Source organism: Thunnus albacares, chromosome 1 (assembly GCF_914725855.1).
Source record: "Thunnus albacares chromosome 1, fThuAlb1.1, whole genome shotgun sequence".
In the NCBI taxonomy this organism is placed as follows: Eukaryota; Metazoa; Chordata; class Actinopteri; order Scombriformes; family Scombridae; genus Thunnus; species Thunnus albacares.
This window is the reverse complement of record NC_058106.1, coordinates 15,208,605-15,231,010: the sequence shown is the minus strand read 5'-3', so window position 1 is coordinate 15,231,010 and position 22,406 is coordinate 15,208,605. Positions and strand designations below refer to the sequence as shown.

The 22,406-nt window shown below is 41.1% G+C and overlaps 1 protein-coding gene across 3 annotated transcripts in view; it reads left to right on the top strand.

Annotated features, from left to right (window-relative positions):
* The window catches only part of nfatc3a (nuclear factor of activated T cells 3a), a 65,073-nt gene that overhangs the window by 16,374 nt on the left and 26,293 nt on the right, over positions 1 to 22,406 (top strand). For all 3 annotated transcript variants that reach the window (XM_044345585.1, XM_044345577.1, XM_044345595.1), the window contains exons 2-3: positions 4,941 to 6,120; positions 10,768 to 10,930. In XM_044345585.1, the coding sequence (XP_044201520.1) occupies positions 4,941 to 6,120; positions 10,768 to 10,930 (1,343 nt within the window). The remainder of the gene's footprint in view (positions 1 to 4,940; positions 6,121 to 10,767; positions 10,931 to 22,406) is intronic.

Sequence of the window (22,406 nt, the reverse complement as noted above, 5' to 3'; positions counted from 1 at the left end):
AGAAACAGTCCAGAGACAGCCATGAAAAGGTTACTGCTCTCATTACTACCACCAAGCCAATACAGACACCTAATACAAAGTCCCAGACTCTCCCACAGAATAATAAGATTTTAAGGTGTATGATTTTTTTATGCATCATACATTTTATCCAAACATAATAATTACAGGATACTTTATTGCACTTTATGACTGAGCTGTTTAATTATTTCCACTGGTAGTAAAATAAAAGTTACAATAAAAGTTTTTTAAACATTGCAGCAAAAGTTGTGCTTGCTGTCCAATAGTTTATATCTAAGGCTACAAAACTCAAAGCAGACTGTCAGAAATGAACAATGCTTGGCTGATTGGTAGCCGGTTGATGCGTGCATACCAAATGAAACTTGCATGAGTTTAGGGAGGACTCATAAGCCCTGGTTGGCATCAGGTGCTTTGCAAGATTTCAAGCTTACATTAATGCCAAAATTTGGGATACCATTACTTGTGGAGGGAATTGTACAGCTTACTATTTATACTATTTATATATATATTTATCCCAGTTGTAATCAACCAACTTACCCTCCAAGGGAGTTTCTCAATAAAACAACACAGGGCGCATATCAGGTCACAGAAAAAGGAAAAATACTTTATCCAAAGAGTCCCAGATTTACCAACGTGAAAGCAATGGGCAGATTTCATTCAATTTGCGCTTTCAATTTGTGTGTGTAATTACCACTTAATTTACTAAGGCAGCAGCTTGTCACTCAATTAGCACCTGGGACTGCCCTGCCCTGCCCTGAATGTTCTCTATTTAATGTTTTTTTGGTGTGATTCAACAGATCTAAAATTTGCTCATCTGGATTCTGATACTAGCAACCCAGAAAAGGAAACTCACAAGTTCAGAAACTTTTAAAAATAAGTTTATTCAAATATGGTTTTGTGGTTTGTATGTTTTTGCATATTAGAAGTGAAAATTTCATGTCTTGCATGAATGTCTCTGTCTGACACGTAAACATTGTGACTTCCTGCAAAGTGAATATGGGGAAGAAATAAATCAAAAACAAATTAGTAGTGGCAGCAAAAAATATATAGCATATGACCATAGTAATGAGGATTATAATGCAAGTCTTTGCATTGTTGAATGGGGCACAGAAAAATACTACTGAGGGCATGTACCTTAGCACACAAGGTCTGCTGATGTTTCAGTATGACACATCAGCAGACTGATACATACATACAAACACCACTTGTATCAACTCCTCCACTAAAACTCCTCATTAATCCCTGCAGGTCTTACCTGCCACATGCTGTTGTTACTGACTTTACTGTTTCTGTCACATGCTGGTGTTGACTGGTTGTGCTGTTGTGCACCATGTCAACCACCCCGATCTCAATATGTCTGGTTTCTTGTTAATAAAATGCATTTGTGGTGGCATCTCCGTATGTTTTTCTTCAACTATGTTTAATGTACTGTACCAGCATTATTTATCTGCAAGGTTCTTTTACCCCCTGTGGGTTTAATACTGCCAGTTACAGCTTTATATCAGCTGCATTTAAAAATCTCTCCTCTCTCCATACACATTCTGCCTTTCATTGTATTGAATCCAATGTGGATAACTCCACCACTTTTGCCCATTAGTAAGCTTTAACGATCCATAAAGAGTTTTTATCAGTTAATACTGACATTTCATTGTAAAAACAAAAATAAACTTCATCAATGTCCTCACTGCTGACATTTCTACAACAGTATGACAAGTTCATGCTGCTAATGATTTCCTATATAATATTTAGGACAGACTATTTTTCTATTAAACCCTATATCTGTTGCTGGGTTGTTTAACATAATCATAGGTCTGTGCTTTTTTTCAGAATAATGTCCCTTAATATCTGTCCTCCCTTGGGATACATGGTGTTTAGCAAAAACAGTTCATCAGACACTTCTAATTAAGTCAAATCCTGTGGCATATTGATGGTTTGCCCATCTCACCCATTTAGAAAATCCTCTCAATGAGGACAAAATGTGAACATGCGCTCAACAGCAGGGGAGGGGTTTTCAAGAAACCTATAGACTCTTGAGAGATAGGATCTCTATTATAATGCAGGGATATTTATGACTCTGCTCCCACCTCACTTTGTTTCTTTGTAATTCAAAATGATTCTCTAAATTAGTCTCTAGGATATGGGCTTTTAGCAAGAAGAAATAACACAGTGTGCCCTCCCTACAGGCAATTTTTTTATTTTAATTGTTCATTTTTATTGCAAATATTACTTTTTTATTAGTTTATTGAGGAACAAGGAAGAACACTCATGGGATGGATTTGCTTTGTCATAGTTACTGCAGATAGGGAACATTTTGCAACCTAGATAAAAACTAAAACAAGGTGATGTTTTCTGTAAGCATGTTAATAGTGTTTGGCAGTCAGAAAAGGGTGATGCTTCCCTCACTCAAAGTGTGTATATGTTATCTTTACATTCAGCATATCATTGAGTGAGGCAATTTGCAGCTTTTTCTTTTTCTCACTGCCTCTTTCTCTTCCTCTCAACTCTGTTGTCCTTCCCTTGCTCCCTGTCAGTCAGTCAGATGCTGTCGTCAGACGATCCACTGCTGGGTCTTGTGACAGGCAGGCAGGGCCAGTGCGAAGCTGAGCAGCTATAAATAAAGAGCTTGTCGCTACTGTTGCTGTTGCTGCTGTTGGGGAGAGAGAGAGGACAGAAACATAAGCCCCTTTTATACAGAGATCCCACAATATTGCTGTAACGAAGACCCGTCATTATGCCGGCTTGGCTTTTTTTACACAGAACCAAACAAAACCGGCATAATGCCGCCCCTGTGGGTGATTTTACACAGCATGCCGGAATCAGAGGTGTGATGTGTAACACAATAGTGTTGGTGTCCAATGTGTGTTGTCCCGCCATGCCGACTGTCCCTTTTGCACAGATGTCCATCCGGCAATGTAACTACCTCCACTGCTGGCTTATTGGAGGAACAACAATGACCCCCCATTCTGTGTTTGTACCTATACACAGGGGGGATATTGGCACAGCATTCCCACCTTGAACAGGCTGTGTAAAAGGGACGATAGAAACACAAACTATTTCCAAGTCCTTTTTACAAACATGTATACCTTAATGTCTGATTTGACAAAACTGTATGATTACTGTTATGCAGTTATCAGTTTAAGTTGAAATAAATAATTACGGGAACTTGACTAACTGAAAAGTTATGACCTATTTGTCTGTGCTTGAAAAAGCTTTGCAATTTGTGATAATAACTTAAACATTTGTTTATTTTCAAACGTAACAAAATGGTCTCTTATTTTTAGGAATATGGAGTAGTGTTGTGTGATATTTCACAACCTTATCCTGTACAGGCTACACTGTGGTTTTAGCTAAGCTAGATGTTTTATGAATACACATATTTTTGCAATTTTCTGAAGTATATTAATCATTTTTGTCTTTTCCTATCACCATAAAGCAGAAGCTCTGTTCATCATTGCTCAAAAGGCCAAAGATAGGACGTGACAGGAAAGCTGATGTTACATAATGCTTGATTTATTTTACTTTTTATGTTATTTACTGTGTATTTATGATGGCTTATATAGTATGCATTTGAGTTTTTTGTTTAAAAGTTTATTCTTGGTTAGGGTGTAACAGGGACTGTGGCCTCTGTCAATGCACAATACATAAAGTACAACTAAAAGTTGTATGTATTCTAAATGAAGTGTGGACTCATGAAGTGAAGCAATATTGATGTTTTTGGAAACATTATTTTTGTGTGAAAATGAAAATTCTCAATTTCTACTTTTCAAATGTGAAAATCTCTCTGCATGTGAAATTAATGCATCACATATGAAACCTCTGGAGGAGGTGAGGGGTTACTCCCAGTGGTAGCAGCAGAGAGCACATCCAGTGGAAGTTTATCAATAACCTCTAACAGAGTAGCGCCAATGCGGACAATGGGCTCTTGTCTATTTGTTTGTGTGTGGGTGTGTATGTTTGTGTGTGTACATGCTGCCTGTGCCGGATGACCTTTGGTATAAATAGCCTGCCGGCACTAGCTGTGATGACAGCCGACAGCACGCACCGTTGTGTGAATTTGTTTCCTGAGTAGTGCTGTTCATCGGTTATCCCTCTTGGAACAATGCCTGTATGACTGCCTGCTACCCAGCAACACTCCGGCCTCTAATTTCCTGACACTGGGCTCAATCGCTAGCGCACACTCAGGCCACAACTGCACATAGGTCTGTGACCAAATGATTTTTTTCGTAATTTTGGTGATCAAAGGCTTAAGTGCAGCTCTGGTGTGGGGCACTGCTATGTGAAATAGAGGCTGGAGGAGGATGAATTGCTAGTAGGAGGAATGTAATATCAGCAGGTGGAGTTGGGGCAAAGTTCAATGATTGCCAATCACATCTGCTCCTCTTTTCCTTTTTTAAAAGCAATAAACAGTTTAATGGGTTAGGAGGTGATCTCACTTCTCTGAGGCAGAAACTGTTCTGGAGCAAAGTCCTAAGGCACAAATACTGTATACTGCAACACAAACAGTAACATCCATCCTAAATATGCTTTATGTAAATATCATTAAAGGATATTGGGATAATCATAATCGCTGTTTTATCCAGGATCTGGTGTGCTGAATCGAAGAGCCATCACAGCAGGCAGATGTGTCGCTTTGTAGATGCTTGCCAACTGCACTTTATCAGAGATGGGAGGTTTCTGACATAATATGGAGATGATGTTATTAATCTTTCCTTGACTTCAATACTTGTGATGTTTTAGGTGCAAAAGGCTAATGTGTCGGTTAGAAGCTTTGTATTGTTTTTACCTGATCTGCATAAACACAACCTTAGATGTGTTTCTCCATTTCTAGGGATCATAAGAGATCCTAAGAATGTGGCTTATAATAACTTGAAATATTCTTCAAGCTGCTGTATCTTAATCTTCCCTTCTTTTTCATCTCCTAGATCTGGAGCCTGATGACAACACATCGTTCTACATCCTAAATGTGGGCCAGTCCCAGTCTATGGTCACTAACCACCAGTCTATCGGCCTGCCCCGTCATGGCATGCAGTCCCACTCCCAGGTCATCAGCACTTCCCCGCGCCTTCAGTCACACAAACCAGGATCTGAACCCCCAAGCTATGAGGCACAAGACAAGTATGGCACCTCCCCCCTGCTGCCCTCTGCTCCCGTGGAGGCACCAAAAGCCTTTGAGTGCCCCAGTATTCAGATCACCTCTATCTCCCCTAGCTGCCAGCAGGAGATGGATGCCAATGAGGAAAATCTGAGGGCAAATGGCCCTGATGGGGACTACCACAGCGACAGGCCCCTGTCCAGAGACCACCTGTATTTGCGCCTGGACCACTCATACCGGGACTCTTCGCTCAGCCCTAGCCCATGCAGCAGCCTCTCCTCTAGGAGCTGGTTCTCTGATGCCTCCTCCTGTGAATCATTCTCACACGTCTATGACGATGTTGACTCAGAGCTAAACGAAGCAGCTGCCCGCTTTACCCTGGGCTCCCCGCTTACTTCCCCAGGCTGTGCCTCCCCTCAGACCGGTGGTGGGGTTTTGGAGGAGCAGCCCCACTGGCAGCACCACCACCCCGCCTTCGTCCACCACTCCCACTCCATCAGCCTGTCACCCCGACAGTCCCCCTGCCACTCGCCACGCACCAGTGTCACCGATGAAAATTGGCTTAGCCCGCGGCCACCTTCCAGGCCCTCCTCACGTCCCACCTCACCCTGCGGGAAGAGGCGCCACTCTAGTGCCGACATCTGCTACCCAGGCTCTGTGTCACCACATCACTCACCCACGCCCACGCCAGGACCTTCACCTAGGGGCAGCGTGACAGAGGACACCTGGGCTGGCAGTCCTTCTGTAGGCATGTCGCCCTTCCAGTGCTGCCCATCTGAAGCAGACATCCCATCCAAGACAAGGAAGACCTCACAAGACAGAACAGCTATGCAGACTGGGAAAGGGGAGCTGGGACTAGATGACCAAGGAAATATGTCTCCTAATCTAGACTCTCCTTCAGAGGAGGCCATGCACAGCCTGAAGAAGGACGGGCCTGGGGAACAGTTTCTCTCTGTGCCCTCCCACTTCCCATGGAATAAACCCAAGCCTGGTCATACACCTATATTCAGGTAAATTTACTGATTTTAATCACATCCAGCGCCATAGCTCACAGTTGCAGTCATCTTGTTCAGCTAAAGCAAATGATTCATGCAGATGACGAAAACTCAGTGCGAGAGGAAGTGTTTGGAAAATTCTCATGTTTTATCTTTACAAATGTCAGCAGGGTCTAATTTCTCAACCTGTTTCTATCTGTTGCAATCTGTTTGTTGTATTCTACTTCCTGTTTGTGTTTGAGAAACACTTGGCAACAGTCGTGACTGCAATATTAGTTTGGAATAGCGTCATCCTAAAGTTTTAGTAAAGTGTTTTTAACTTAGGGCCAAAAAAAGAAGGTAGCGCGGAGATAACTGCCTCTTTATCAGTATTTTTGTGAATTATTAACACAGTCACCACTTGGCAAGATGGCACATTTTGTCAAGAGAGTGTTGTGAGCTGTCATAAAGATTGAAAACCCTTTTTGATCTTGGAGATCAGTGTAAACATGGCAGTGCAGTAAATTAGTATCACATAGCATGTTACATGAATAATAGGCCTGTTGATGGAACAATGCAGATCAATGTTCAGTTACAGGAGCTTTGAGCTTTGTATCAACAGTATAAATCTCACATAGTTACACTGTAGAGTGATACAAGTTTATTAGTGTGTGAAGGGAAACACAGACACACACATGCACATACATACATACACACACATACACATACACACACACACCAGCACTTCCAAAAACACTTAAAGAGTGATGGGTGCAATCAAAGGCTCATGATGCAGTTTTTTTTAGGAGAGGAGTCTGCTGTCTGTTCTCCAATGTGTGCAGCAGATGAAGACATGGCCTTGTTTGTGTGCACTGGCCCCTAGCACTGTAAATCAGCACAGGGCACATATGGCAAGGGGGCCACCACACACACACACACACACATACACAAACACATGCATAGACATAACACACATGTGTGCTCACATAGACCTAAACACCCTCCAGACAATAACAGGGTCAGCTCTATGATGAGTCAACTTCTTTTCATCTTTGCCCTTGTAAGTGTAATTTTCTCACAAAACCATGACCAAGACAGTGATGGAATAATGTCCAGATTGCTGCAGAATCGGGTGCTAAATTAATCTATGACATCCCTACAATCTGTAATTTTTAATCTAAAGACATGTACTGATTTGTCATGTCATGCTGCCAAATTGAAGTGGTGTATCTATATCTTATAGAACACAACAGCCGCTACTTTAAAAAAATAAATAAGCTGTCGACTTGAATTTTGTCATTCAAGTGTTTTGCTATACCCATCCTTGCTAAAGCTGCTCAAGCCTTCAATAGTTGCTGACATTGGCATAAAATACATTTCCATTGTCAGATGTGACTCTACACCTGAGAGTCAGGTGGTGTAAGCTTCTGTCTGCCACAAGATAAAAGGTCGTTGGGTTCTCTGTGTGCATGCATATGTGTTAGTGGTGTTTTGAACAGATGGTGCAGGTGAAATGGGTGGGATTGGGTTAGAGTAGGTGGGATTAAAAATTGGTGAGGTTTTCAGACATTTTCTTTGACAGAGTGTCTGCTCACAGCGTCCTCCCTCAGCTGTCTACATTGATATATCAATGCCACTCTAATGAGTTGGTTAAAAGGCCAGTATTAAATTGTGGCAAATACAGTATGTACAGCTCCAGTCGGTAAGCAGAGCCTGGGCTAAAATTTGTCAACAAATAATTATGCTAATTTGCTAATTTACTGCATTTGGACCTTAAAAGAGGGAGTGCTGTAACTAAAATGTAAAACTAAATAAAAACAAAAATAAAAAACTAAAATTTTATGTACACCTACTGGTATACCATGAGGCTAACAGTGAATCCACTAGTTGAAACTAAACACTAAAAGTGTTTTAACAAGCTTTTAAAAACAAAAAGAAAACAAAACATTGTTTGGAATATATTTATATTAATAAAATTAGTTAACATGTCATGTCTGTGTGACTTAAAATGTGACTGAAGTTTGTAGATGCAAAACTACCTGAGTCATTTGATGGAAAGGATGTTAGTGGGATGATGGAGGTCATAGAGAAGGCTAGGGTGTGGGAATGTGAGTTTGTCTACACTATGACTTAGACATTTGAGAAAGGTTATGCTATGTCAGTCCATAGGCCGCGGCTCCCGCTCTGCTTCGTCACAAAGCTCATATTTCCTCTGTCCTCTTCTACTCCTGTTACCGTAGCAGCCATGCAAAGCCACACTTCCTGGGTGGTTATGTCAGGCTGCCAGGGAGGAAAACATAAAGGTTAGTGTCTTAGACAGAGCTGCCATCAGGTGAAAACCTTGTTTGAAAATCGTACTTAAAAGGATTGAGAGCAGCTCTTTGTTGGCTGTTTGAAAATTACAACATATCATAACAGACTATACATCCATCATGGCACTTGCTCAGTGCATGAATAACTGTACGCTATAGGCCAAAAATTGTATTTTTTGACATAGACAACTGTCATCGCATGTGATTTGCTCAACCAGACTGGTTATTCTTTAAGTAATAAGTTAAAACCTTAAGTTGTTTTAGGTGACATTTCCATGCCATATGTGGTAGGAGAATTTGCAGAATGTAGCTCAGTTAGATTTCTAACCACAAAGCTACACTGAGCTTCACAAAACGTCTACAAAATATCAGACACATGCCTTTTGATTCCAAAATGCAGTCTTTCCTTTAGATTTGGTGCCAGTCTGTTAGGCAGTTTATGAAGTGAAATGGCTCCGCTGAAAGCCTAACTCACATGTCTCTAATTCAGACTGATCAGATTGGTCTGCACATAGCCAGCACTTGACAGGCATTTGGACAGGGAAGAATTAAAGGAGTCAGCTATGCTGGCTAAAACTTTACAAACTTTCCCCTACAAATGACTTCTACTGTCAAATATCTGTCATGCAGTTTAGACTCAGTACATTTGCATGCTAGGAGCCTGTACTGTCTTGGAAAGAGCAAAATAAAAGTTTATGCCACCATGTGACAGTGTGCACAAAGAGCCTACAGTGATCAACACTGAGGTAGAGATCAGTGTGTAGCTGCCTCTTGGCCCATGCGACAGCACATACTTGCAGCTGCCACAGTACAGTGCCATTTCACTGACTCGGGCCTAACATACACAGCCACAGAAATACAGAAATGCACACACATTTATGGACACACTGCTAATGTGCATTGGCACACAGACACACACACATACACACACACACACACATGCAGTTTAATGTATGATTGCATACTGCTGTGCCCAGAAACAGTGGCACTTTGTAACTGCTGCCAGACAAGAACACCTGGATGAAACACATATTGCATGTGCAGCCTTACTGTGGCCTTGTTGGCTCATGAATAATTCATTATGTACATTATCAAGATGTGACAAAGTTTTACATTGTGGCTTGTATAACAATGCATTTAGCTTTGTTACAGTAGAGATATTACAGAGCAGTACAAAAGTAAAAAGGTGCTATAATAAATATATAAACATATGAAAAAAATGTAAACTAAACTCAAGTAAACTTAGAGTCTTATATTGTGGTATATTCTATCAACAATTGATGTGAATGGTTTATTTTTCAGTACATCTACAATAAAATACATTATGGTCCAGATCACTCCCAGTTTTGGGAGTTTGGACATGAGACGCTGTACTCTGAAATATATTAAATTTTAGTGGATTGTACATAAATACAAGTGAAAAAATAATAATCAACAACCATACATACAACAAGGATTGGAAATGTTATGGCTTGGTTGATAGTAATGGTTGCTGGTAGTGTTTACAAATTGTTTGGAGGATAAACTGATCTAATGGACTCAGATGGAGAGACCCAGTTTCTCTGTGGAGAAGGCCATTGAGTGTTTTATTTTCGAGTGCAGCTGTTCAAATATGATTGTGGCCTCCACAGATAAAAAAAAAAAAAGGAGGCAGGGAGGAAAAACACATAATGCCAGCCCCTGTGGTGCACAACACATAAAGTATACACTTACAGCATGCACACAGAAACACACTAATTTACTCACTGTCTGAGAGACACTCATCCTCCCATCCATTCACTGACCCCCACAGAAAAACAGGTAAAGACTCACAAAGAAAAGTCCCCTTTAGAAAATGATTCACTCTTAAGTCTTAACATGACCTATTACACGCGTTATGTTTAAGAACAAGATCGTTATATGTGGACATTCCAGTGATTCACAGTCTTGTGGGGTGAGTACACTGCATGTTATACCCACATCTACCACCTATGATACTGTCTCAGACCATGAAAGGGGAATACCACTCGTTTTCAGCTTTTGAAACGTTTCGGACTTAAGACAGCTTGTGTCATCAGATAGACGTATAGTCAGAGATGTACAGAATAAGTTGATAGATGGAAAATGTGAAAGTGTGAGTACACGACAGATTTTCATGACAGAAATTCTCTGATCACTGATTAGATTCTGTCTCGTTCTACTCAGGTCAACTTCAGGTCAGACTCTTCATATTTACACACACTAATTACTACAATCTCAAACATTTCTGCGAAATGCTTTGACTTCATCTTTGAGTACATATTTTACAAAACACTGTATTTTATAATGGTTTCATACCAAAATTGAAATATACTCTTCCTTTTTGTTTATATGTGTGATATTCTCTCCTCAGGACCTCCTCGCTTCCTCCGCTAGATTGGCCTCTACCAAGTCAGTTTGGCCAGTATGAGTTGAAGATAGAGGTGCAACCCAAAGCCCACCACCGAGCACACTATGAGACTGAGGGCAGCCGAGGAGCTGTCAAAGCAGCATCAGGTGGCCACCCAATTGTCAAGGTAACATATTTTGGCATTTTAACACACACTTGGGGCACTTAAAGCTTCTCAGCCATCAGCACTGACATAAACCCCCACTTTTCTGTAGTTTAAAGCTGAAAGACCATTACCCAAAGTCTAACAAGCTTTAGTGAAAAACATTTGTCCTGACATATTACTCTTAAAAATGACTAAAAGCTCCAATTACATCGCATAAACTTTGGTATTTTGCTCCATTAAACAAAATAAATGTCTCTACCATACTGAGGATTAGATTTCCCTCTGAGGTCAGGACTGATTTACCGTCTATGTTAACATGGTGTACACCATGCAGTAGTTAAGTTAGACCCTGTGCACTGAGCTCTTATCATCCAGGTCCCACTGTGTTAACCACATAGTCAAGATGTCAACTCATGCAGCCTCCAGTGATGAAATCGAACATGAAAGAAATAGAAATAGGCTGAGCCAAACGTATTTAGCAACCACTTCCTGAGAGTCAGGCTGTTCTCTACTTTGCAGGGATTGCCTTCTGCTTTTGACTGAAGTATATTGTGCCCTTACAGTGTATGTGGAGACACTCTTCACACTTGAAGTAAAAATATCAGTATTTAAATGAGAAGGCTGATGGAACATCTTCTGGCTCCTCAAAAGTCACAGTTTCCTGTCGAAAAAATCTCATTTTCCCTCCACAATGCTTGCAACATTCACCAGTAATCCATAGATAGTTGTTAGACTAAGACTAAGGCTACATCATTGGACTGTAAATTAGTAATTTTACAGTCTTATAGCTGGAACATCAGCCGATTGTTGTGAATGAGCATTACATTTAGGGTTTCATTTTACATATCTGCATGTTCGGATTGTCACATAGATCCTGTCCCACAGCTGGACCTGTTGATGCAAGAAGACATGCAGGCAGGCAAGAGAGCCGTCTGCCTAGTCAGCTGGTCTGTCATTTGATAGCACCTCTAAGAGACTAGGTGAGCCTACACTGAGCTAGGGCTGCTTTGCCCTCCCAGAAACAGAGAGAGAAAGATGGAGGGGAGAGCAATAGCAGACGATGTCAGTCCCATTAATAATTCAAGGCTGCGGTGACAAGCTTCCTTTGTTTGTATGATTAAGGTAGAGCTGTGGAGCCGGGCCATGACCATTGTTGTGGAACCCAACAATGGCTGAGTTCAGGCTGACAGCTCGGTCAGCTGTCTTATCAGCCAGACAGGATCACTACATACAGTCCAATTCCCTCAGTATATGTTGCACATTTGCATCTGTTCTACTAAGACTGTAATGGTTCCTGTAACATTTTCCTTTTCAATTTTCGAAATGTTGAACCAATCCTCTTAAGCTTACTGCCTCTGTATATCATTTGTATATTTTTATTTATATATTATGCACACTTTATACTTTATGCACACAAGGTGTGTCCAAACTTTTGACTGGTACTGTACATTGGTCCCAAGTCCACTATGCTAACACCCTATGTGAAAAAGTAGCAAAAAATATGTTCTATCAGTAGTAAAACATGTAAAAATGTACTGGAAGTAGAGCGACACTGTATTTGTTTTTAATTATTATATTTTCTTATTACTGGGTGTGAGCAACATGTGTTAATCATTTCTCAAGACTACAGATGGGAAGTAGGTTAGTCCTCAGGCTAACTCAAGTCACTGCTCATCATGCACGTTATGTACAAGATTTAACAATTTAAGATACAACATTTTAACAGCTGTGGGCACAAAATATCCTCACAAAAAAAACAAGGAATCCCAAACCACTATTGTACGATTGTTGTTGCTTAAGAAACAGCCTATGTCCTTATACATTCAGTCATGCAGGCTCCCTCCAGGCCAATCATTAACCATTTCAACCTCAGTGAGACCAAGATTCTATCCTGCCATATGTGACGATGCATAATTTAGTGGTCAAATTTTTTTCAACTGAGCATTTGCCACGCTTGCCCTCATTCCTCATCCCAAGAGGGAATTGTTTGGCTATAGCAGTTTCCTTGCAATAGCTAGTGAGTGGAGTGTGCATATCTTAGGTCAGACAAAGCAATGCCCAGCTGGAACCTGGTCTACAGTAACGACACATGACTGTGTCAGTGCAGCCGGTTTTATTGTAGTGTGAAGACTGCAGACTCTGGTTTCTTTGTTTCAGATGTTATTTTTATAATTGTATTTCTTATCAATGCACTGGTTTATCTTTTTTGATGGGGGGAGGGGGTGCAAATTTTGACCAAGTGTCACTCGGTTATATTTCTGCCAGAACACCCTTTCATGATCAAACTGACAAACAGCAATGTGTTGCCACAGACAGAGCGAGCAGACAGTGAGAGAAGCACACAGACATCATTTGCTTGTCATGAGTGGTTTGCAGAGATTAGTGCAGTGAGGTAAAGACACTGTGGGGCAAATTCACAAAGAATGGATTGCAGCTGCTGATAGCACCATGAATTGCACATTACTTGCAACCGATATCTGCCCCGTCTCAAGGTCCGATTCACAAAAGATATGGCACTAATGATATTACAGTGCAAACACACCCATAAAGTTTTGCAGCTGAGTGCAATTTGCCCTTGTTTTGCGTCTGATTGCAATTATCCATGTGGCAAAGTATAAATGTTGCCATTGCGCCAAGAACACAGTAGGCAGGACAATGGCAGAGAGAAAGAAAAATAACATTTTCAGACCATGAGCTAGAAGTCCTGACCAACGAGGTGCAGAGACATTCCTCAAAACTTCAGGCAAGGAATTTAAATGTGAAATGATCACTGGAAAGTCTGGCTGTGGCACCGCTTATAAATGCACTTCAGTTACCACCAACTCTGGAGACACTAATACTTTCACTCAAACTGTGTGTGACTATTAGTGTTGGTCTTTGTGAATTGGACTGTTTTTGCAATGAGGCTCATTTGCATAGAAAGGGGCCAATTTTGCACCAAATGAATGCATATTACCGAATTTAAATACGTGCAAATGGCAAAGGAGCAGTTAGGGATGCATTTCATCCTTTGCGGGTGCTTTGTGAATTGCACGGTTTATTTTTGTCTGATTTGTGAGGGTTTAGCGTCTGCAAAAGCTGTGCAGTCCTTTTGTGAATTCGTCCCTGTGTGTTTTATTAGAGTTTGTGTGAAGGGAAATGAAAGACCTCTGTATTTAAGATATCACACTGTACCCAGCTAATGTACACAACCCCCATCCGTTGTTTCTCTTCTGCGTAGTGGCAGTTTTCAAGATTAATATTTTGATGATACACAACTGTACATTTCTGCTCTAGAATTATGTGTCTTTATCTCAACTTTACTTATCTTTCAAAGAAAATGTAACAAACATGTCAGTAGTAGAAGTTGCTTCAGTATAATTTTAGAATACATTTCAGTCTTTACACAACCCATCTTTGTGTCTAGACTTCTAGTATAGCAACTAAAAAAAGACAATCAACATACAATTAACATCTGCTTGTACCATGTGATGATATATAGTATCAGCACTTGTCCAGCAGGTCTAACAGTCAGTCTTTGTTTACTAAACACCCACTCCTCTATTGTTAGTCTTCTTAACCTCTTTTTGATGCACTGTGCAAAAAAGTACCATATTGAAAGGTCATGTCTTTACCCCGTGATGTCATTATTGTTTTTACAGAAACACACACTCATTGTGCTCTGTGTTACTGTTTGAGCTTATCAAAAGAACACACAATAACATGCTGGATATAAGGTCAGACCTATGTTAAAATTGATCCTAAAAAGTCTAAACAACAACAACAAAAACTCACAGAAACACATTTGTTTTTGCTGTACTCATGAGATATCACTGTAGGCAACCTGAAAGTCATTCAGACACTGTTTTGACCCAGTATGTATTGGGCGTAAGGAGGTCAGAGCACTTGAAACCGTTAACAAGCTTGCACATATCATGTTTCCCAGGTGCACTGTACTGTAGGTGTGAAGCAAGCTATTCCCAACAGGCAGAACAACACTAGTGCCTGCATGTGTGATTGCAGTTATTCTGCCACAGAATTTGAATATGTAGACTGGATATTACAGAAATGAAATTAAAAAACAGCTTTTCTTTAGTGTAGAGTGAGAGGTATAGGAAACAGATGTGTTGGGGCAGCAGAGGTCTCATTTGAGTGAACGACTATATGGCCGCTGTGTCGAGGATTCTGTTTTTCTGCTTTTCATCTTTAAGTCATTGTCCACCTACAAAGCAAGCTTTACTTCCAAGTTTTAATATATCTATCTAAAATACTGTGATACTGCAGCAACTACTCCCACTACAGATTGTACTTCTCAGTCCTCTGGTGCCCTGCGGGACTTCTCATTCTCCTTGGGTCTTGACTCTGGTGGCGTGATGTCACCAGATGACGCCATAGTCGCCATCTGGACATGGTGATAACTTCCTTTTGTGGCTACGCTGTTCCCCAGATCAATGCACCACTGAGCTGCTGCGTCAACAGAAAAAGAAGACAATGACAATGAGAAAAAGAGCTGTGGGGCTGTGTCTATTAGTCTCTGGATACATTTAGTTTCTTCATACGGTATGTCAGTAGCCTGGAAAGTAGGATTTCTGGACATTGACATTTGTATTTTGGGACCAAGAGTTCACATACTACAATAAAAAGCTGGAGCAGGTTGGGCCCACAGCAGCAGGGAGGGCCAACCTATGTTGTCTTCTAGAGTCAAAAACGCACACTTGCATTTAACCCAGAGAATCATAGGTGATAGCATCAATCAGGATTATGTCCTCTTACATGCAATGAAAAGCATTCAGATATTTTTTATTGATTTTATTTATTTATTTTAATTTATTTTATTAAGTTGTAACCTGGTAGAGTACAAGCCTTCTTCAGCTGGATGATTTCTGGTAGATGGTGTGATGGTGGCCAGTAGAAATATTCATAAACCAAACATCTGAACTTGTCTGTGCATCTTTACACTTGCCAAGTGGTAAATAAGCTTATCCATGTGGCTTGAGGGCAGCACTGTGGCATGTAACCAGGTTTCCTCCTGTGCTTGAATTCTTTTTCATTAGTTCACTCAGAATTCATTAACTGGCCACCTGTCCAGGGGATCTGCACCTTTGTCAGCAACAACTTTATGCAGACACAGTTGCATCTGTGGTTCAGTTGCATGTCTGTCCAAGACGGTAGTTGCTGGATCCTTCTAGGATTTCTTGCCTTTGCTTGTGATGATGTTGGTTTATTGTTCTGTTACAGCCACTGCTGTGGTTTTAAACATACCTCCCTGTCACTACTGATGTTTCTGGTCTTGAAGGCTGTGTCGAGAAGGCTATCATTGGTGGATTACAGTTTAGAGAGGTGTTTATAGTCCACTTTGAAACTCTAAATACTCTCATCAAACAAGTGGATTACTGGCTCACAGTAATACAATCTTTTACTCTTGACCTGACAAAGTACGGTATTGCAGACCATGTGTATCGTTCTCTTGTCTTAATTCTACTTTGGTTTTTTGCTGCTCAGTCACTTTTTTGTGAGATTATAAACAAAGTTTAGGCAAGGAACTTTTGAATAATATTCCATATTACTTTAGACCTAAAAGAAAGGAAATGTTTAGGACATCTAGGTAGACTCTTTAGATTGTCACTCACCGAGTGACTCTCATGCATTTTGTCTCTACAAACTGTTTCCTCAGAGAGAATGGTTGTGTAAATTTTTCTGCATGTCTGTGTAGATTTTAATGCCTCAGTTCAGCAGTTCTAGGTCAGTGATTTCTAACCTGCGGTTTTGGGCCCCAGACACAGGATGTAGGAGCTATAAAGAAGTGTAGGCAAAGAAACTACAAAGCAAATGAACCATTCTGGAGATCTTATTGTAAAGCTCAAGTCAGATTTGTTAACAAGCTGTGCTCTGCGTGTACTCTGCCACTTGTATTATTTTGTGGCATTTCAACCAATATATTGCATTGTACATTATTCTTAGCAATAACTTGTCCTCTGGAAAAGAAATACATCTTACTCATTCAGGGAATAAAACATGACACTTCAGTGTGTTTGGAGTGTGACACCAATTTGGTCTGAGTAATACTTACAAGAAAGACATGAGGGAGTTGACCAGCTGTTGATCATTGATTTAAAGAGAGACAGGGATGTCACAAAGCCTTGGTCAGTAATAGTCAGCGCCTTTCCTGTCTGTATGCACGGTAGCCAGACAAACAGAGGCCACAAAGCATGACAGTGTTTACGCAGAATTGTTTTGACAGTCATGATTCATAGTACTGGGTTCTGTGAGGAATGCTGTGTATTCCTATGCAAAGAGTGATACCCTGGGCTAATGATATTGTCACTAGCTACAGTGTAGCATTGTCCATGTTGTTTGTGGAGCTTTTCTGCAGTAGAACTACATCCAGTAAAGCACGACAAAATAGGAATCCTATAAATATTTGCACCTTCTGATGATTGAAAGTTTTTTTTTTTTTTTTTTTTTTTTTTTACAAAGAAAATACATTTGTAGAATAAAATATGTTTGTAAAACATCCGCTATATAATATACAATCATACTGTATTTATAGTGTATATCCAACATTCTTGAAAACAAGCAGTGTTAGGAAATTTTTGAGGTTGTTTAAAACATGTTGCAAGATCCAAATGGTTCTCAATATGTTCCAATATAGTTGACCACCTGCTGTTTTTAGAATAATACTTTGCAGGATGGCTACGTCTGTGCCTGGCTGACTGGCTGTTTTAGCAATTCCTCTGGGACTAGCTGCAGACCATAATCGGTACACCTGTTGCTAGGAGACATATAAGTCCAAAGCCTCTCTGGCTGGCTGAGGTATCCTTGTGCGTATTTAACCAGCTTAATTGAGTGCTGCTGCACCCACACAAATATAAGGAGCCCCTCTGGTATTACCTGCTGGGCTAGGCATTAGGTAGGCAGACACAACAGAAAAAGGCTGTCAGATACAGTGAAGAAACAATCACACTCACTCACACATACAGTACACAGCACATACACAAAACAAGTGCAGACAAACACAGCATAGGACTGAAAAAAGAAAGAAAAAACAAACAGTTGGAAAAAATATCACGGCCATCTTTAAACTTGTTTCCACAGTTGATAAATCTAAATGAAGCTATGGTGTCTGGTAACAAGGATTTGAAAGAGAATATGATAATATAATGCTGTCCAAGACAGCATTATATTTCCACTGGCTTGGATGATTTTGATTAATTGATTTGGTTTTGATCCCAGTGCTTGAATGCAAGGCCGTGACCCCATTGCTCTCTCTCTCTCTGTCTCTGTCATTCACCCTCACATTTTTAGTGACTCTAATCTCTTCTCTTATTCTATCCATCTTTATCCATTTCTTACTACGCATCACACTTCTCTCTTGCTTTGTACTGTGGTGAAGCTTCTGCCATACCTTGACATCTCTCTCTCTCTCTCACTCTGCTGACTCTCTCAATAGACTGGCTGCCATCATTGGGGGACGAATAGACAACAATGCAGAGCCATGCGGTTTGCACTGTGTGAACTGGCTGGAGCTAGTGTTGCTTTGCCCCAAGGCTGTATTTGATGTAAACATGTTGGAAGCTTGGCTCTCATTTGTTGTAATCAGGCTTAGTGCACAGTGAGAAAACAGTCACTGAGAGGGGGAGAAAGAGAGAGAGAGGTGTATGTGTGTGTGTGTGTGTGGGAGAGAGAGAGAGAGAGAGAGAGAGAGAGAGAGAGAGTGGGGGAGGATAGAATGGGGAATAAAAGGAATTGAGCTTGGACCAGTCTAGCAAGGCCATATACAGCCCTCATGCAGTATACAGTAAACGCTCCTCTGTGTGTGTGTGTGTGTGTGTGTGTGTGTGTGTGTGTGTGTGTGTGTGTGTGTGTGTGTGTGTGTGTGTGCGCGCGCGCGCGCATGTATTGACCTTGTTTAAACAAACAGTCAACCGGCCCCCTGGCTCTCTCTGCCCTCCCTAGTGTGCTGGGCAAACAGCAAGCCTGTGTGAGCTGTGTGTGTGTGTGTGTGTGTGTGTGTGTGTGTGTGTGTGTGTGTGTGTCCATAGATCCCAGATCGTCGTGCCACAGTAGCGAAACCACTGCCAGATAAAATGGGCCCACTCGTGACCTTGACCACCATTGCTCCTGTTTCTACATTTGTCATACACACATTTTAGCCAAACACACACACACAAACCTTCTGTCGCACACACATTTTAGCGCCACACACACACGCACACACACACACACACACACACAAACCTTTCCAAGGACCACAGTTTACACCAAAGTCAGTGTGCTTAAATCCACACATTCTAATACACACACCCCCTCTCTCTCCAACACAAGCTACAGGGCCGTAGTTTACACCAATGTGAGTGTACGTAGCGCGTCGCTCACACACACACACACACACACACACACACACACACACACACACACACACTCACACACACACATACACGCATACACACAGAGAGAGTCTCACCATGGCAACAGTGGAGCAACACAGGGAAACAACTTGGCAGAGTCAGGCGCTCGCTGTGAGAAAGTGTCGAGTTACGGCAGAGGGCTAGAGCTGAGGTAGGTGAGAGGCGAGGACAGGGACTGAGAGAAAAGAGTGACAAAGGGAAAAGAAGTGGGAAGAGATGAGAGGAAGAAGGAAAGTAAGGATAGGAGACGGTAGGCGATAAAGTAAGTAAGGAAAGAAGGAAATATAAGCAGAAAGAAGACAATGAAATGAGATGAAAAAACAAAATGAATGCTTTAGTTGTTGATGAAACACAGTATGTGAAGAGAAGCAGTGTTTTGCAGCAGGGAGCAGGTGATATTCTCACCTTTGCCCATATAAATATCTCATTATCACAACCCTTGGAGTGCAGATCAACTCTCAGTACAGCTGTTGTTTTTTTATTTTTTTGTATTTTAAACAAAACTAAAAACCCTGTGGTGTGTGTGTGTGTGTGTGTGTCTCACTGCCTGTTTATGTGTATATGCAGTGATGGGAGCTGTTTTTCCCGTCAGCTTGCCTGCCTTATTACTGGACCGGTGGAACAGATGAAGGCCAAAAATAAATGGAGACTTTATTTAGTGGGAGCTGAGTATGTAACCGTATCCAGCGGTTTTATTTTAGGGAGTTCATCCTAAACTCGATCCACAGTCAGCAGCAGCAGCGGCAGCAGCCGTGAGTTAGTTACAGGCTTCAACAAGCACAGGCCCGGGGACATGTGACTGGTGTTAATGTCAGTGTCGTTTAATATAAGAACTGATCTCTATCAGGCCCCAGTTACTTGCTGACTGACCAGCAGGGTCCAGTGCACTCTGGCCAGGCAGAAAGGTGAGGAGTTAAAAGTGCAGAGACCACCCTCCTGTGGTATTTCACACTCAAGCATAGATTTAGGGGGTGGCGGAGGGGTGACTCAGGAATGTCAAACAAGTCAAGGGTGTGTGTCGTGTGCATTTCACTGGCGAGAAGCCTCCTTTGCCAGGACCATGGTACTATCCATGTGTGCTTGTTTACATGTCCTGCTGTTTGCAGGTGGTGTTTTACCCATTTTCTGAACTGAAGGTGCAAATAGGCCCCCTAAAGTGTGCTTAGACTACTATTTGAGGAGCTCATGATATTGTAGAGATGTAAAAACATGTTGTTGATGTTGGAAAGGTTGAAAAAGATCAATGAAAAATGAATTAATAATTCTATTTAGGTTTTCCTTTTCTTTGGAAAACTACTACTAACAACTTCTCACATGAGCTGACACGTTTTTTTTCCCCCCGTTTAGTTTTCATCCCCTTCGTACCAGTACTTGGTGTTAAAATAAATGTTATTCTTTGAACTAGCACTATGGTGTAAGGCTTTCATGTGTTAAGTTATTGTTGTCTAAATTAATCAAATCGAATTGAACCGAGGAAATGCAAAACAGAAAATAATTGTGTTTTTAGAAACATTTGTGAATGTGGCAGGGTGACTGAATTAACTTGGCTGTGTGGTAAGTTTCTGTTTGGCCGGGAGTGTCTATTCACTGGGACTGCTGAAGTGAGCCCTTTCTTTCTGGCCCTCTAATCAGGTTTTCCTGGTTGATTATTTGATTTGGAAAGAACTCCTGGCCTGTTAAGTGTATGTTTGTCAACACTCTGGCTCCAAACCAAATCCCTCATGTGCAGAGACGGAGAAATACAGAGAATACAAGAGGACACAGAGGGATGCAAGGATGAAGAGGGCAAATGGAAGGAAAGAAAGAAAGAGGGTCTTTTGCTGTTTCTTAGTGACAGTCCATAGTGCTGTGTATGATGGACAAACTGAAAAAATGAAACTTATACAACCTTTTACAACATTTTTAACCTCAGCAAGTTCAGGTGGTGGAAAAGTATATTCTTGATGCTAGTGCTGTATTTTTTATCCCCAATTTCTGTGCTTTTAGTGGTATTCTGATTACACGTTCCCAGTGTTTTTTAACGTCTGTCTATCCTCTCACACACATACATTTCCCCAGACGCTGTTAACTCATTTTATGCTGTCTGGAACACACATGGTGCTGCAAATAAACATGCCCTCATTTATGGACACACAAATACAGTGTGCACTATGTCATGCACACAGACACATAGACATGTGTACACATGCAAACGCTACCCGTCTGTGTTCACTTCCACAGTGTGCAGACATGATCATAAAACAAGCGACACAAGCCACTAGACTGTTGATTCCTGTGACTCTGTGTTTCTTTGAATCCAGAATGATGGTGTCATTTATGGTCATGGATCCATTCAGACCAGGATGCATAATTACCTGTTAGCTTGTTACTAGCAAGATTTATACTTTCATGTGGTTCTTAAGATCTAATGTGGCTTCCAAATATGAACCCATTACTGGTTATTATAGGGGCCTCATGTTTTTCCTTGGTGCAACTTCCTTCCGAATACATTTCGTGTGGAACATCCAGTCGTTTTGAATGTTTGGTTGGTTTGATTCCAATTCGAGATGGGTGATGAAAGCAAAGTGAGGAATTTTCTCACCATTCGCTGTGGCTGTCAGTTCAACTAGACATTTGAATTCAGAAATACACGCTGTCTGTGCATGTAGAGTTCACATGCGGTTTTGTGCGAGGAGGAAACTGCCTTCTCTGGCCATCATCCTTGTGGTCAGTCACACAGAAATGTCATACTGACTACTGCAGCACCCTCTGCACTACAAGGATCAGTAGCAACCTCAAGCTCATATACAACACACCGACACACCCAAAAACAACGTGAATTACTGATCTGTTTAGTCATTCACTGTAATTCAGACATGACTCCATCACTGAGGAGTTGAAACACATTTGGAGGATGTGGTAGAGGAGATGGGAGTTATATCAACATACCTCGGGGCGGGGAGATTTTCCTTCAAAACAAAGGCTGGAAATTCAGTTCACTGATTTAGTGGTACACAACAACAAACCAACAGATATTACACAGCATTTGCAGTGGAACAGTAAAAACGTTACTCATTGCACTTTGCAATTTAGTCTGTAAAACCAGAAAGGTTAATAGATTTGGGAGATAA